Here is an 18,106-nt window from a genome sequence, read left to right on the forward strand (position 1 = left end):
GCCCGCCCGACCCCGGCGGTGGGGCAGCGCTACCGAACCAAGTCCGCCCAGCCCCGAGCCAAGCCAGTAAACCCTGCGATCCTGCAGTTCTGTTACTAATTGACAACTTTGTGAAAGTTGCGTGAACATCCTCGCTGCAAACAAAAGTGTGGCATATAATCCGGTGCGGCTTATATATGGATGAAGAATGAAATGTTGCCGACACCCGGAAGTGCAGCTTATAATTGTGAAATTACTGTACTTGGTCAGTGTTTTGTTGACAGAAGAAAGATTTTGCTGTCCAAGGTTAATTTTAAGTGATGTGCTATGGGCCATCTTTATGAAGATGCTAATGGTCAAGAGGTAATTGTTAACCCAAGTGTATAAGAAGAGTTCCACTCTTTGTACAGCTATTTAAAAACTCGTGGACTTTTGCTAGTTCTCTACGGGCTCACAAAAAGCCTTCCTTCATGAAAGTATGTTAGCAAAAGTACAGTAATTTCACGAATACAAGCCACAGCAATTTGACAAAAATTTTGGTGAAAACCCGGAAGTGCGGCTAATAGTCGGGGGCGGCTAATATGTGAATAATTTTCTGACATTTACAACCCCAGACGTGCCAGCCAGGGTGCCGAGCCAAGCACCTGCCAGTAAAAGCCAGCGTTCTGCGATTGTTACAGTGTTACTGTGTTGCCCTGGCTCCCTGCAGGCAGCATGGGGGGCGGGAAGAGAGGTGGGAGAGCTCTCTTCTTCCCTCCTCTGCCGCAGCCCAGGGGAAGACGGGTGGGGGGGCGCGCCGCCATTGCCATGGTTCGGGGAGGACGGGGGGGGGGGGGGGGGGGGCGCCGCCATTGCCGCGGCTCGGGGAGGAGGCGGGGTGCTTTGTCCGCGCCCAGCGCCGGCGCCACGGCCGCAGGAAAGCTCCGTCCCTGCCCGCTGCCGTAGGAACGGGGGAAGCTCTGTCCCTGCCTGCCACTGCGGGGCAGCGCCGACCCGGGGTGACCGAGCCCAGTGGCAGCGGCGGCTGGCCCCGAGCGGCAGCACCGGGCTGGGCCACCTGGCCCCCTCAGCAGCCCCTAGCGGACCGAGCCTGCGCAGCCTTAGCTCAGCCAGTAAACCCCGCCCTCCCGCGGTTCTGTTACTAATTGCACGCGGGTCCTCGCTACGAACGACAGAGCGGCTTATATTCGGGTGCGGCTTATTTATGGACAAAAACCGAAATATTTGCCAACACCCAGAGATGCGGCTTATACTCAGTGCGGCTTGTATTCGTGAATTTACTGTACTGCTTATTTCTACCAACAAAAGTGGCCAACTGCATGTGTTCGAACGTTACTATAAAAACAGCTTGATAAAATGTTAACATTTATAAATGCTAAGTTGTTGATAAATGTGAGACACAAAATAATGAAGAAAAAAAACAATATTTAGAAGAACTTGAAGCCTATGTGAAATATTTACTAGGAGAGCGAGGACAAGGTAAAAGCAGTACCTGGATACCAAAAATAATTAACCTTTTGGACTCAGGATTACTCTGCAAATTAAAATGTTTTCCTTATTTTCTTCTTTTTTATAACAAATTTCAAAAAATATCTCTCTCTAAACTAGGTACCTAGGTCTAGCCACATCATAATTCATTAAATGATTGCAAGTTATTACTGTTGAAAAGGTTCTATTACATTGCATCCTTTTGCCCGTTCATGCAATGGTTAAAATGCAGAATCTCATCAGAATTGCTTACTAAAAGTGGGAAGATGCATTTTATCTGGGATGTTTGTTTTTGTTTCTCTAAAGGCAAATTAAATTTCACTTGTTTTCTCCCTTACAGTTTTTAGTTGTATTCATAGCCTGTTGCATCCATGGAAGCTGATTTCCCAGTCTTTCCAGTAGGCAATCCTTTTAGGTAATTTTGGGAAGGATAGAGGGTTTTGTTGGCTGTGGAGTTAAGGGTGTTTTGTGTGTGTTTGTTTGGGGGATTTGTTAGAATATTTGAGTATATCCAGAAAGACTACTAGAATGTTCAATTACAGTTGATCTCTCTGCTTTCACTGTAGTCATCAGATAAAGTCTGGTTTTATTACAGTGGAAGCAGCCTGCCTTGTGATAGTACAATATTAAATGTTCCAGTTAGACTTCTTACCTGCAGTTTCAGCGCAATTGTTTTTATTTGATATTATCACTTCTTACTGCTGTTGCAGATGTTGACCATTGCATGGTCTAAGGCACAACTGCATGTAGGACTGTTGCATTGATGCAGACTCTTACATGTAATACTTCAATTATTGGTAGCAGTTAAAACTGCTGTAACCTGCACTGGCTGATTGAAGTTAGCATGGTGGGTAAGGGTATCTAGGATGCTGGGCACCTTTGGGAACAAAATTGAGCATAAATACTTCATAAGTGTCTCATGCATCTGACCACAGAAAAAGGCAAAATCTGCAGGGCAGTGATAAAATATTGTCAGCAACTATGTCCTTGCTGGCTTGCATAAACCTGTCCTGGTGGGGTTAGTGTTCTTTGCTATCTGACACCATAGGTTGAGTATCTCCATTTTCCTTGGCTGCTGCAACGCATGAGTCTGGCTGTGGGCAGCCACTGCTCTCAACACGAGTTAGCTCATCTGTCCAAGAGGGTGGGGTTTGAAGAACAAGCACTACTGAGAGTGCAGACAGCCGGCAGGAGCTCTGGTTGCGGTATTTCATCAGCTGCTAATCCGTTTACAGTGTAGCTGAGATTGCTCTGCTTGGTGCTGCAGACACTGTGCCATACTACTGTAATTGACATGGCCGCTGTGTATGAGACAGCTCATGTAGGAAACCCACCTACCTGTTACCGGGGAGAGTTTCTAACTCCGTTGTTATGTAACTCTGCATTAACCCAGGACATTTATCTCAAGACAGGGTTGGAAGTTTTCTCAGTTCAGTGTCTAGATCAAGACAGTATTTGTTGGGGCTGGAGTGATTAGTGCTTTATTTAAGTTTTACCTTTCAGTTATGGGCCTGGTTCAGCTCATTTTCCTCCCTCGGTGAAAGTACATGGCTTGTCCTCAATTTGTTCATGTGAAAGCAAATTTCTGTGTGTCTATTTCTGTTTTGGTCAATATACTGACAGACTGCATCTGAAACTTAAACAGAAAGAAAGCAGCATTTTTTATACTTTTATTCTGTAGTTCTCATGCTTGTTCGAATTGTTGTGTTGAACTAGTTTCTTAACAAAAAAAAAAAAAACAACTAGGCAGAAGACTTTTCTTTTGAAGTAGTAAATAGTTGATTTGGAATTCTTGCCCTTGTCTCTGTAGAGCTGTAAGTGGAAAGTAATCAAAGTAATCTTTGCTGTGGGCTGTTCAGCTGTATTTGCTTGGATTGTCATGGTGGTAGCCTCTCCAGGTGCTTCAGTAAGGCTGACTTACTGTTGCTTATTAACAAATTGCCAGAAAAACCCAAATAAAATCCAGCTCCCTTCTGTACCCCAGCAACAATAAAATTCCCAGGTGTCTTGGTTTAGTTTAGGTTGCCAATTTTAATGTACTCAATTTCTGTTGTGAGATAGGATTAGGAGCAAAAACAAGGCAGGCCTAAAACTTAAAAGATTATAAAGAAAACTTTATTAACAACACAGAGAAAAATAAGAAATTCAGGATAAGATTTTCAGACCACTCCCTCTGCCCCCTGCCCCCAACACCTTCTTAACAACAACATACAGAGACACTCCAGTCAGTCTTTCAATTGAATAATCATTTCAGTTCACTTCAGGGAGGAGTTTCTTCTTGTCTGGCTATAGGGGTTTTTTCCAAGAAAAAATAAAGTTCTCTTGTGTCTTCACTTTCACGATTCGCATCCACGTGGGAAAAAATCTGCAAATCGTGAAACTCCTCCCATCTTCACAGCCTTCCCATGGCTGTTTGTGGGCCATGTCAAACTCATGGGGTTTACTTTTAAGGGTAAACTGTTCAAAAGCAAAAGTTCTCTCCATCTCTTTTTCCTCAAATTCCTCTGTTCATACTTCATTCTCAGGAACAGAGATTCCCCCTTTCCCTCAGGGCAAAGGATCTTTTTCCCAAACACTTCAACCCCCCCATGTTTTCACCACGATTTATCGGAATCTTCAGTGCAGTACAGCCCACCCCATAGCTTACAAAAAGATTTTTCAACCAACTTTCATGGCATCTCCTCAATCTCCTCCCATCGGGAAACTTGGCTCCTACTTCACTGACTTCGGTGTATTCTTTCTGTACTTTTCCTCTCACTCAAGGGAGGATGGGAGGTCTACAAGTCTTATCTGAGCATTGGAAGGGTTAAAATTTCACACAGTAGGTGAAGGGGCCTGGGCCAGGCCATGCTGGAGCCATGCCAGGGTCTCAGACCATGCAAGCCACGCTGGTGGGGTGAAAACTGCCAAGTCCAGCAAGCAAATGTGTTGAAGGGGGGGCTTCACCTCCCCATGGCTGCTTCAAGACGGCAGAAGGGCCTCATTGAACTATGGCCATGCCTAGGAGGGGAGGGCTAGGATCTTAGCAAAGGGCCTCTCCTTCCCCCTGGCCATCAGGGCCCCTGGTTGAAAACGGGTGCCCGCCTGGTGGTTCCCTGAGGCCACCCCCCGTACCCGGCCCGGGCTGCACGAGGGGGCCCGGGCTGGGCCGTTGTTACCTGTGAAAAGCCGGAAATCAAAGAGGGGCTTTTTTCAGAGTTTGCTTGCTTTGAAATGTGAGTCACGGATCGAACTAACTTCTCCAATTGGTTTCCCAGACTTTCAACAACTAGAACAGCCTCCAATTGGTCCCATCAACTCACAGAGGAAGTTCTCATAGAGAAAAACCTCTGTGTGTGCCGTCCTCCTAGGTGTCTTCAATGGAAAACCAGCACACTAGGCCAAACCACACAGTTTGAAACTTGATTTTATCTCTTGTGCTTTAGTTATTATAGCAAACTAATCTCAGTCTTTCTCCCTCCCCCCACTCCCACTCCCGCTTCTTTTTTGTCTCCCTGTTAGTAAAGACTCTCAAATAAATAATACTTGAAATAACAGAGACATAAGTTGTATTAAGTATCTGCTTTGGCATTATGATGACTTATACCAGGAAGGTAGCTTATGTATAAAATTTAATGTAATACCATCTTTGTGTGTTGTAATGGGAGTAAAGGACAAAAGTGCTGAACACATTCAATACTTAATGTGATGAGAAGAATTAATGTCTGTAGAGACCAAAAGTGGCAGTTGGATTTGAAAGGTTTTCCTTGAAATTGGAAAAGATTATAGATTCTCAAAGTCTTAGAGTACAGTGCACATTTTCAGGTACTGTGTTTAAAGAGCATTTGAAATGCAGATCTAAATGTTTATATTTGATGTGACATTCCTGGTTTGACTGAAATGGTTCTGTTTTCTTCTAGGTGAATCTGGACTGGGAAAATCAACATTAATCAACTCATTATTCTTAACAGAATTGTATTCCCCAGAGTATCCAGGTCCTTCACACAGAATTAAAAAGACCGTACAGGTATGTGTGGGGAAAAAAAGGAGTAGCCTGAATATTGTAGCTTGCAATTTAGTAATGTAAGGTGATGTACAGTTGTCATGTAAGCACCTGAGTTTCAAGATACATTCAGTCATGATGTGAACCACTAAGAAATATTCAGTGTGTCTTTCAGTATATTTGAACAACAGAATTTTCAGGTTCTCAAAATTGTAGCCTGTAGAAATGTGGGAGCCCTGAAGTGTTCTGTGTTTTGCCTGTAGATTAAAAAGCACAGGTATGTGCAGAGCTTTTTGAAAATGTAATATTTATTATCAATTGAAATGGAGAATAAATCTGTAGAAATACATAGATGTACAGTAAAACCTGTCTGTTTAAGGCAGGCGTTTGAGACCAAATATTAAAGGATTTGATAGAAATGCAGAGTCCTGGGTATAAAGGAATCTGTGAGTTTTCTGCAGACTGTATCCTTAGTGGTACCTTGTTTACCTGTTACAAGTTGTTATTTTGAAACATCAGGGACTAGGGTGAACCTCTCTGGCTTTAAGAGCTAGATTTATGTAAAGATGATGGCAAAGATGATGTTCCTGCAAGTGCATGATGCAACTGAAGTATTTAGTCAAAGACTGAAAAACTGAAGTTGATCCATTTGTTTTGTGTAATAACTTGCTATTGATCAATTATGTTTTCTCTCAAGAAAAGGAGCATGTTTTCTGTGTTATAAAAAGATTATGAAAAATAACAGCTAATGCTAAGAAATAATAATGCTATGGGTGGTTTAGGAAATCATTGTGTTTGTGAGGTGCTTTCTGCCTCCACAGCTCAGCAGCTGAATAAGGATGCATGAGCTCTGCTTACCTCTCTTGATGTGCACTTGCTTAAGAGTTTGGTGAAGATAGCTTGTGGTAATCTTACTTTGTACAGGTGAGAGCCAAGGGTGCTCACCATTGCTGCTGTTGTCCAACGGAGTTCCTCCTGATGCAAAATTCGACTGTGGCTGAAGTAACTGGGCAATTACAGAGTTGCCATGAAGTAATTAAGCCCTGTGTTGAGTTAGGAGGGTATGCAGGGTGATAAACAGAAGTTGTAAAATAGTGCTTTTTTTACTCACTGGAATCAATTAAGCTCCAATGCCGTGAACTACTGTCCTTACTGCACTGTGGGACCTCAAGGGTTTTTTTTGTTTGGGATTTTGTATAAGACATTGTTAATCCAATGTCAGAATAATTACCACAGTAGAAGGAAAAAGTTAGTTATTATGTCCATATTAAGAAGTTTAAATTGCATTGCTTATCAATTAGCTCACTGTTAAAGCTTAAATACTATTACAAAACAAATTCATTGCAGAATATCAATTTTTTCTTATTCGGAAGAAAGCTTTTGAACTGATCCAGAATTTGATTAACAATATATTAATAGTTTCTAAGATTTGTTCATATCTGTTAGGCTATTTTATCAGTTTAATGTAAAACTGTAGTGACTGACAAAATGGACTTGAAAGCTTGTTAACAGGGGCATCAGACAATTAATTGAATAAGGATTGAACTTACCTGAAAGAGATGTACAAACAGTTAAACTCTCATATACAGTAATTTCACGACTATAAGCCGCACCCTTTTGACTAAATTTTTCCCTTGAACTCGGAAGTGCGCCTTATAGTCCGGTGCGCCTTATATGATGGACAAAGTTGCGAAATTCGCAAGCCCGGAAGTGTGAGCTGCAATGGGAGGGGCAGTGCCACGGGAGTGCCGAGTCGCGAGGTGAGGGCAGGAGTGGGTGGCCACGGTCGGCAGGAGCCGCGAGGGGAGGGAGGGAGATGCTGCCGACCCCGGCCCGGGCGCGGGCGGAACAAGAAACCGGGTGGCACCACTCTGGGGGCGGGGGGAACGAGAAGCTGGGCAGTGCCAACCCCGGCCTGGGCGCGGGGGAAACGAGAACCCGGGCGGCCCTGGCCCGGGTGCAGAGGGAACAAGAAGTGCAAGTCCACAACAGCCCTAGCAGAGCCCGCCAGCGGCGGCATCGGAGCAATGGCAACGCGGCCTGGGTGGCCGCGGGAAAGCATCTTTCATCCAACAAAAAGCAGTCGAACAAGCACCAAGTAATGAACGCTGTGTAGTAACTGCTGAGGAGACCGGTGTGACCCAGTTGACTGGTGTGCATGGGAAAATGGCTGTTTGGAGGAGACTTTTCTTACGAAGTCTTGAATTCCAAGACTTGAACTAAGGTTTTCCATTAATCCCTTGGGAATACTTGTAAATCATGTGATGGGATGCAGTTGGATGCTTAACTGTGAATGACACTAGTTTACAGTGATTTTCTGGGTCTTTTCCAGATGTTGCTGCTTTCTGTGCCTTTGACCATGTATGGACACATCCATTTAGGTTAGAAAAATGCAACTTTGCAGAGGCTTTGTAGCAGAGTCTTCATTTACTGTTTCCTAACAGTAGAATCTACTGCTTACAATATATCCTGAATGTGGTCTGATTGTCCACAGCACAAGCATAGGACATTTAATTCATTAGCTAATGTTTCTTATTCTGTAGGTTTGTGAAAACCCTTCTCTGATAGCAAGATACCTACATGAATTTATGAAAAGTAAGAAAAAAATTTAAATCCTCGCCACCAAGTAATGTATTAGCAGAACTGTCTGCAGAGATTTAGTTGCTGCAGACCATTTGTCAGAAGGTGACTTCACAAATACAGCCACACTTAGATTTTACAAGCATGCACAATCAGGGAAGATGCTTGATATGACATTTCTGAGATCTCTTGACCGTTCTTTTCCTTTGTTATAAACGTATGTGCCAAATAACGTTTTATTACAGTAATTTCACGATTACAAGCTGCACTGACTATAAGCCTCATCTCTGGGTGTTGGCAACATTTTGTTCTTTGTTCGTACACAAGCCGCACCCAATTATAAGCCGCTCTGTCGTTTGCAGCGAGAACCCACGTGCAACAACGTTGCCAAATAGTAACAGATTCGCGGGATCGGGGTGTTTACTGGCTCAGCTCGGGCCGTGAGGACTTGGCCCGCTTGGGGCTGCTCACGGGGCCGGGTGGCCCAGCTCGGCACTGCCGCTCGGCAGGGCCACTGGGGGCTGGCTGCCACTGGGCTCGCTCGCCTCGGCCAGGCACTGCCCCATGGTGGCAGGGGGGCACGGAGCCCGCCGGCACCCACGGCGGTGGCAGCAGGAGGGGAAGGAGCCCCCCCACTCCTGCAGCAGGCGGGGACAGGAGCCTGCCTGCTCCTGTGGCAGCGGCGGCAGGCGAGGATGGGAGCCCCCTGCCTCCCCCCGGGCCGCGGGGCCAGCAGGAGAGAGCCCCCCGCCTCTTCCCTGGGCTACGCTGCCTGAGGGAGGGAGTCCCCGCCTTCCCCCCACCCTCCGCGCTGCCAGCACGGAGCCCGGCTCCACCTGCTGTGAAACAGAGTAACCAATTTGTAACAATCGTGTAAAGCCTGGTTTTACTGGCAGGTGCTCGGCTCGGCACCCTGGCTGGCACTTCCGGGGTTGGGGTCGGAAATGTCAGAAAATTATTTATATATATTATCCGCCCCTGAGTGTAAGCCGCATTTCCGGGGTGGGAGCAGAATTTTAGTCAAAACGGTGCAGCTTGTAAATGTGAAATTACTGTAATTTCTTCTTTTGTAAAAGCATTCCACTGTGAGCCCGTAATAATTTAATGGTTCTTGGTGGGAATTTTTGTGCTGGAGAATAAAGCTGATACCTTGTAGCTCTTGGCAAAAGTACACCTCTTCACATTATTATCTCTAGTATTTTGCAGGTGTTGTGGGTTTCTTATACTTTCAGAGAGCTTGGTAATAGGAGGGCTGTGTGGTTACAGTATGCAAGATCGCCAAAAGAATGCAAGGAATCAGAACTTAATCTCTTGTGTGCTAAAGCTTGTGAGTAGTAAGCTCTTGGCTGAGTTGACTGTGGCAGGGGATTACTGTCTTGAGTTCTGGTATCAGTCGTGTACAATAAAATTTCTTGATAGGATTCTTGAGGATGGGGAGAAATACACTCACCATAATTAAAGCATATGTTTCTAAAGCAGTGCATGTATTCCTAGGTTCTCATGGCTTTCAGCTGCATGCTTTTGGAAGGATGAGAGTTGTATAGTTTGTGAAAGGGTAACGTGGTGGTGACTTAGGCTGGTGTGTGTACAGTTTTGTTTGGTTTGTTTTAGTTCCTGTTTTTTTACACCACCCTAACCTTGCAATAAGGCCTGTTCATGTTTGAGTTTGATTTGGGTGGTCTTGAACTCCAGCCCAAACTGGATATTTCTGTGACTAGTATTCTGGTAGCCATTAACTCTTTGAGAACTAACAGCAAAAGGGACTGATCCAGCTTGGGTAGGATTGCTACTGATGAGTAGATAAAAACAGCATCCTGCATACACTGAGGTTAAATATAAAGCTTTCCTTGTAGATAGTTACTGTTTTCTGTAATTCTGGATATTCTCTTCTGAATTGGAATCAGTGTTTAGCTTGTGCAAGAGAGATTTAGCTTGACTTTCTGCAGTGTTAGTAAATCTTGTGGATTTACATTGCATCACAGAAGTGATTGCAGTGTTTGCAACAAGGTTCAGGTGTGCCTGTGAGTGTCTGTTTCACTTACATAACAATTAGGGGTGTGCAAGAGCTTGAGAAGCCTTAATATGATATTTCTCAAATCTTGAGCTGGTCAAAAGACCGTCCAGATAGGATTTATTATAAATACAACTTTCTTTTCTCTCCCCAGTTAGGGTTTGTGAGGCTTAAGAAGCGTTAAGCATTGAGCAGCAAGGTAGCATCACCTTGAGTCTTCCAGCTCTCGTGTGATTCTGGATAAATGGCTTACATGGCTAATTTCTTGAATCCATATCTAGAAAACAGTGTCGCTAGTGATTTAATAGGAGTTGTTTTAATATCAGGTAAAAAAAAGGATGATTGAATGTCTGAGCAATTGGAAAGAAGCCAACACTGAGTTTGTCCTTTCATACTGCTGTGCAACTCACTTGATAGGACAGTGGTATACAGCACTTTCTCAGGCAGATGGGCCTGACATTGGCAATATCAGTAATTACTGAAATATTAGTAGGAAGAAGGAGGTAGCAGTTCATATGCTGCTTAGCCTAGATCTTGTCTGTTATGACATGCTTAATCTTTTTGATGACATGTTCATTGCAAGCTGCCTGAGCTGTGTTGCAGATGGGTGATCATAACTGGAGGCATGAACTCTCATGCCCAGATCTTGCATCATTCCTCGGGCTGTTGCAGTTGCATTCTGAGGCGGGTTTCCATCAGTGACTTGAGCTAATAGAATCCATTATAGTCACATGAGGTCTAGCTCAGCAGATTGCAGCCAGATTTATTACTTTGCAATATACAGTAATTTCACGATTATAAGCTGCACCTTTCTGACTAAATTTTTGGTCTCAACCCAGAAGTGTGGCTTGTACTCCAGAGCGGCCAATACATAGCCGTGGGAGAGCGGGGCTTGCAGCCACGGGGGAGGCAGGCCGGGGCCACTCCCCAGCGGGAGCGGGGGCGGGGGCCGGGGCTGCTCCCCAGCGGGGGCGGAGGAACCGGGCTGGAGCCGCTCCCTAGCGGGAGTGGGGCAGCACCGAGCCAGTAAACTCCACAATCCTGCGATTCTGTTACTAATTGGCAACTTTGTGAAAGTTGCGCGTGGATCTTCGCTGCAAACGAAAGTGTGGCTTACAATCCAGTGCAGCTTATATATGTACAAAGAACGAAAAGTTGCCGACACCCGGACATGCAGGTTACAATCACATGCGGCTTATAATCGTGAAATTAGGAAACCATCACTTTGTGATTCCATTCCCAGCCATTGTGGTAGCTGAAGAATAGATGTATTCTTAAAAATATATTAACAGGACTAAGGTGCTTGCAGGGCGGATTAGTTTTGAGAAGTGTCATTTTCTTTGAAGTGACCAAAGTTTGCAACTTTATCAAGTTTAATGCCTGATTAAGGTTTTTCCTGTTTAATCAGGATTTTAAATACTAAGATGTCCCATAAGGTTCTTTTCTCACTGACTTTATTTAAATAATGACCTTTTTCTTTAAAAATATATTAATTATTGTAAAATTATTAGAATTTTATAAGGAAAACACAGACATAATGTACTTCTGAAGAAGAAAAGTTAGTCTTTGTCAGACTTCTTATTCATTGAATGCTTTTCCCAGTGTTTAAAGTAGGTGACTAAACTACTAAAAATTTAATCTTGCTGTATTCATTTTACAGGTTGAGCAGTCGAAAGTTTTAATCAAAGAGGGTGGTGTTCAGTTACTACTTACAATAGTTGATACACCAGGATTTGGAGATGCTGTGGATAATAGTAATTGGTAAGACATTATTTGTATGTTCTTCCATGATAATTCTGCATTGCATTTTTTGTGTGTGTGAGATATAATACCTTGTGACATACTTTAAAATGCAGGCTTCAATATTCAGTTAAAATACTAACACTTTTAAATTTTTCATTTAACTGAAAACTTCTAACTACTGTAATCCCAACTACCTTTATAACTTGTTTGAAGTCAGCCCTTAAACTGAATGGTGCATTTGGCTCTTTATCCACATGTGCAATATGCAGAGCCATCTTCTGTGCTGTCCCAAGATGTGATCAGTGAAGCATATTCCTTTAGCTGCTGTTCTTAAGTAATCTGCTAATGTTTTTATAATGAAGGTGATTGTGTTTGAAAGGAGTTTTCAGTGGACTCACACACTGTATCTTCAGAACTATGTAACTCAATTTTAGATGGAGGAGTTGGTCAATTGCAGTGTTGAAGTATCTTAATTTAAAAAAAGCAAATGAAAAGCAAAACAGAATACTCCAAGCTGTGGGGAAATTGTGAGCATCTATTTCTTAGCAAAACTAGGTTTCTTCATGTAAATAATGTAACTTACAGGTTTTTATTCACATTATCTCTGCAGTTGGCAGCCAGTTATTGACTACATTGACAGTAAATTTGAGGACTACCTGAATGCAGAATCTCGAGTCAACAGACGCCAGATGCCTGATAATAGAGTGCAGTGTTGTTTATACTTCATTGCTCCTTCAGGACATGGGTTTGTATTAGTGTATTTTATGTTTTCATTCTCACTTATCTCAGATAAACATCCAAATTTGTTAATCTGAGTTCCAAATTGGATGCTCTTAATGGCCTGCAGATAATGTTTAATTTCAAAAATGAGTTTACTTTGGCTTGTCAAACATTAGCAAGCCAAACACCAGAAAAAATGAGTGCACATTAACTCCATAACAAGAAAAATAGAATTCTAGCAATGAAAAATACAAAGACATTCATAAGTGCCAGGTCTGTTTGTGATTTGTATGTCTTTAGATCACATTAGGAGAAACTGGTTCATGTGTCAAGCAACAGGATTTTTCTTTTCCATTCTTCCTCCAATTAATGTAAATTGTAGATGGGAAGTTTCATGCTTCCTTGTAAGCATGCCATAATTCACTTGGTGTGTAGTATTTTGTCTAGTGGCAATTCCAGTATAGGCATTGCAGATTTTTTTCAGTTATTATGTTATCTTCCACTCCTGCTTAGTTTTCACTTGATCAGACTTCTATCTAGTGGTAGACTGTGAGAACTGCATTTTCAGGGAGTATTACGTATAGATTAACTATGTGAAACCGGTTGTGTATCTTTTTATCATGGTATCATGATTAAATTTGTCAAAGATGGTTGAGTTACACCTTCAAAACCAGGACACTAAGACACGTATAACTCTATTGTGTAGGTCAAAAGCAGTAAAACTTGTTGAATGGAGTGCTGAAGGAATTTAAAGAGTATTCCTCAGACAGTAAAAAATGCCAGCTGTTATACTTAGCTTCTGTAGTTAGCATTGGAATGGGTCTAATAATTTTGAACTGTACAGATACTTCCAAATATGGAAAGAAATTCAGAGGGTGGAGTTTTTCTTATGTAGACTCGCCTTCATTAAGTATTTTGTTGTTGTTCAATAGGCACATTTGTAGTGCCAGTTTTGCTCAACAGGCATGTCTGTTTTAAATGCAAACACTTGAATTCCTGACATACCATTTTTGCACCATTTGTGCAAAATCCAAAATGTAATTAAAGGGAAGATGATTCCTTGTGTTAGTTAATAATTTCTGAGCTAATTTTCAGATTCTTCAAAAAACATGTCTTGACTCCACACCTCCATGTCTGTCAGAATTTCCAGAATTAGTGGGAGGTAAAAATTGTTCGTAAGAAAACAGAAAAGTAACATTTACGATGGATTAAGATTTGGTCACTAAATTTTTGAAGCTAAAAACTGTCAGAGTATATTCCATGTACAGGTATTTAATGTTATTTTTAGGGGAGAAAAAGATGTAAAATTATGCTAGGTTTGCATACTGTTTTTCAATTCCTGGAATAAATGCTTAAAACTGTCATCTCAGTAAGGAAGTTAATGAAGAAGATTGGTGCTGCTTTTAGCATTATTTCCTCTTTTAAGATTCTGCCCTCTCTGAAAGGACAGAACTCACTTCCTACCTGTTTTTTTTGGTGATGCAGTCTTTGCTCCTGTTTCCTCTGCAGATAGCAGCACATCTAACCCACCAAGTAGTGTGCTCGTCACTCTTAATGCATGACTATATTTACATTGAATTAAAGCATTTGTAGGTGAACTTCTACGTGTCCTTTTAATACATTTGTAAAAGCCTGCTTTATAAATTCAGAAATTTAAAAAAAAACAAAAACAGCAGTTAAGGTCCTTCCATGTAATGCAACCCACTATTTTGAGCTAGTGTTACCATAAACATGTGAAATGATGGAACTGGTTTCTGTGGAAGCAGAGGGAGAGAGTGGAGGGGCAGGAGAAGCCTTCCAGGTGAATGGGGTGATGATAGCACAATCTTTCTGCAATTTTTGTATCTTTATGTAAGGCTTTCGTGATTCAGTCTCCACTGTAAACTCTCAAGTTCTTAGGTGAACAGACCTTATGAAAAGCTCTGCTTTGGCAGCTGCCCTTCAGTAAGTGTTGCTGCCCTACGTAGCTTTTTAAAGCAAGCAGAGGGAAAGCATATTAAGATGAACGGATAACCAAAAAAGTGATATAGAAGTAATGTAGATGTGTTTTAATGTTAGATATTTAATGGACACATGTTGCAAACTGGTGAAATCAATGACAGGTAGAAAATGTTAATGAACATGAAATGAAATAATGAAACGTTCTTGAACATTTTCTTCATTCTTATATGTATGTGTTTCAGAAATTTCAATACCAAATGAATCTGGTTTTAATGTTCCTAATACTAATTTGTTTTAGATGAAGAATAATCTTGTTAAATCCTCTAAGTGAATCCTTTAAGCCTGATTAACTTGCTATCATTAATGCATCAAAACCTCTCAAGTTTTACTTCAGGAAACAGGAAATACACTTTGATCCACATAGATGGTGAATATACTACCATTAAGCCACCCTATACCCATATGATGGTTTAGTTTTTGTCACTGTCATCCATTTTCATAACTGTCTTTTTGTTTTACATACCAGTTTAGAGGTGAGATATTTCTAATTCATTTGTACATAGGCCACAGAGGTTACTACCTTCAGTACTTGTAAGGTCTTAAAAGAAAAAGTCTCCTAGTCCACTTTCAAGAAGAAGTATACTGAGACATGTCTTTCAGAACCTGCAACTGGATGTGTGAACAGAGCCTAATTCACAACTGTGAGCTCTTATCAGTCAGGCTTTAAGTGGGATTACCTTCTAGGTAATGACACAAACTTTACTACCTTCATAGGAGAGTTCTTATCTCTTGCTTAAATGAGTGTACTTTCAGCTTGCAGAAGAATCGTGACTGCTAGTAAAATTAACTTGCCTCTTATTCCTCTTGTATTATACAATTTAGAAGATTTCCTGTAATAATTGCAGGTAACCTTTTCGTTTTCAGTTGTCTGTCACTCATAAATCAGTGTATTAAGAGTAGTTGTCAGGACGAACCTCATCATTTGTACAATCGTGTTTAATTAATATAAATTGCAAAGCTCTAATGCTGTATTTCAGACTTAAGCCTTTGGATATAGAGTTTATGAAGCGTCTGCATGAAAAAGTGAATATCATTCCACTTATTGCTAAAGCAGACACACTTACACCTGAGGAATGCCAACAATTTAAAAAACAGGTGAGTTGAAATATTAATATTTACAACACAGGATAATTTAGTAAGTTGATCCCTATGGAAATGGTAAGATTTAATGCATGCAAAGTTTAAACCCTGAAGCGGTAACTTGAGACAGCAAAGCTAAGTAATTTATATCTCTAGATTTAATTATAATTCTTGGTGAAATAATCTTGTTTCTGTCCTCAGGGGAAGAGGTTTCAAGTATAGTATGTTTCTTGGCAAGTGAAATAATTCACTACTGAGATAAAAATCAGTAAGGGAGGAAAGAAGCTTTCAAGATTTAGGTTCCTAACAGAAGTGTGTTAAAAAAGCAGAAGGTATTCAGCAGTATAACAGTATTACTGATTGAATTGTGGTATTCACTTCCATGTTGATGCACTGTAATTGTTAAAGATACCTCAGGTATTAGATGAGAATCAGTAAACCTGTTCACTCTTGGGCATGGTAATGCATTTTAAAGATGCCGAGGTGATTCTAACATTGATACAACTGATATAATGTCTTTGTATTTGTAGAATATATTTGCTGTGAGTATCTACAGGTGTTTTATTTTTATTTTCGGCTACATGATCAGGGTAGAACAATTCAGCTTTGTAGTATTGTATGAAGAGGACAAGGAGGACTCAGAAAAGGACACAACAAAGTTTGTTTTATCGAACTCTGTCCAGTCCTAGTTTAGAAGAACGCAGAGTTCCGAAAAGAAGGTGGCATTAAGAGGTGATGTGTGTAAAACTCTTAATTTAATTAGATAAGATTAAAAATCAGATTAAAATATGAAAGGAAAAAATGGTAGAACACAGAATATTTCTAAATACATACAATGAGTGGATGTTAAATAGGGGGGACTTTCCCAAACCAAACTTTGAAACTAAGTCCTTGCATAATTTGGAAACTTAGTTTCTCTTAAGACTGCAAACCCATGAGCCGGAAATATTCCGCTGGGCTTTGCAGTGCAGCTGTCAGCTAAACGGTCTAATATTTTTCTGTCCTAAAATTCTGCAAAACTAATCAACTTGTTTTTAAAAATGCCATTCAGACAAATAGAGCATCAAAACAGGACAGTAGTTTTTTTGATGATGCTCTCAGTTATTCTTCATTATTGCTTGTAGATATTTTTCAACACTACTAACTGCTAGTTAGTCTGTCGGTCACAAGCTCTGTTAAAACAGGCAGGTTATCCTGCTTCAAGCAACTGATGTTCAGGTATGTTGGAAACAGAAAAGAATATCAGTGAGAGCAGTAGCCATTATGGGAACTCAAAGGGATAAATGTGCCTGCAATTATCTATTCAAGTATCTGTTTTTTAAGGGACCCAATTGCAAGACTGGTCTGACTGGTTTTTTTAGGTATTGCACCTAATTCTGTGCAGGTAGAATTCCCATTAGGGGTCACCTGAGGGTGTTAAACATCTGCAAGTTTTATGTTGTAATTTAAGTCACCTTAATCTAAAGCATTATACTTATCTAAAAAGAGGAGGAGAATCAGACTGCAGCAAAAAAATCAGGCTGTTATAAAGTATGAAATCCTCAAGCAAATAATAATTTTGTTTCTAGATAATGAAAGAAATCCAAGAACACAAAATTAAAATATATGAATTTCCAGAAACAGATGATGAAGAAGAAAATAAGATTGTTAAAAAGATAAAGGTAAATTATTTTTTTCTTTGTAAAGTGCTTATCGAGGAGCAAGAGGGGGTTGAGTTTCAGTCAATAATGAAGAGCCCACCAAAATGTTTAGAAGGTAGAAATCAGGTGTGAAGCTGTTCTAAGGGTCAATGTTCCTTATAAGAAGCAATGAATGACATTTATTAAGTCATCTAAGTCCTTCAATGGCTAAAATTCAGAATGAGAGCACTAGATCACATGTTCATTAATGAACTCTTAGAGATCACTGTTTAAAATTCATCCTTATTTGACTTCTATCCACCCTCCACAGACTACCACTTTTTTTTCTTGATTCTGAGTTTGAGGGAGGCAAGGGTTGTCTTTCAGACAGAGGTGTGCAGTGGCATGAAGTGTGTGCATTACAGCTAATAGTTCTCTGGCTGATTGATACTCTGAAACCTTAATGGAGGTAAATGACTGAAGAAAATCAAAAGCACTGTCAGGCTGTTGAAAGGCTTTTTCTTAGTTTACTGGTGTTTTCAGTTTTTTCTTTCATGTTGGAGTCCATGTTATGTATGTTTCTTGAGCCTTGCTTCTTAGTAGCTATAACAGCTTGTAAGAGCTTTTAAATTTTTTCGTGACTGGGTAAATCTCCTAGGATAGATAAATACAAATAGGACAAAAAATGGAAGATATTCTGGGTCTAAGCCTAGAGAAGAGCAGAAAGACAAAAGTCTAGAATACTGAGCTTTGTACTCTGTCCATTTCTGCCCCTCGAAACTGCTCTTGGCTCCTTTATTGCTTGTTACACTGGAGGCATTCTCAGTTAAGCTGAAAACAAGAACTTGAGGTAGTTCTTTGCGAACCTTTGAAAACTGGGTACAAGATCCAGTCAAAGCAACA

The 18,106-nt window shown here is 41.0% G+C and overlaps 1 protein-coding gene across 6 annotated transcripts in view; it reads left to right on the plus strand.

Annotated features, from left to right (window-relative positions):
• Positions 1 to 18,106, plus strand: part of SEPTIN7 (septin 7) — an 88,317-nt gene that overhangs the window by 54,661 nt on the left and 15,550 nt on the right. For all 6 annotated transcript variants that reach the window (XM_033084009.2, XM_033083854.2, XM_033083776.2 and 3 more), the window contains exons 4-8: positions 5,367 to 5,473; positions 11,701 to 11,801; positions 12,394 to 12,528; positions 15,482 to 15,599; positions 17,153 to 17,245. In XM_033084009.2, coding sequence (XP_032939900.1) covers positions 5,367 to 5,473; positions 11,701 to 11,801; positions 12,394 to 12,528; positions 15,482 to 15,599; positions 17,153 to 17,245 — 554 coding nt within the window. The remainder of the gene's footprint in view (positions 1 to 5,366; positions 5,474 to 11,700; positions 11,802 to 12,393; positions 12,529 to 15,481; positions 15,600 to 17,152; positions 17,246 to 18,106) is intronic.

The sequence above is a fragment of the Catharus ustulatus genome, chromosome 1, assembly GCF_009819885.2.
Source record: "Catharus ustulatus isolate bCatUst1 chromosome 1, bCatUst1.pri.v2, whole genome shotgun sequence".
Classification (NCBI taxonomy): domain Eukaryota; kingdom Metazoa; phylum Chordata; class Aves; order Passeriformes; family Turdidae; genus Catharus; species Catharus ustulatus.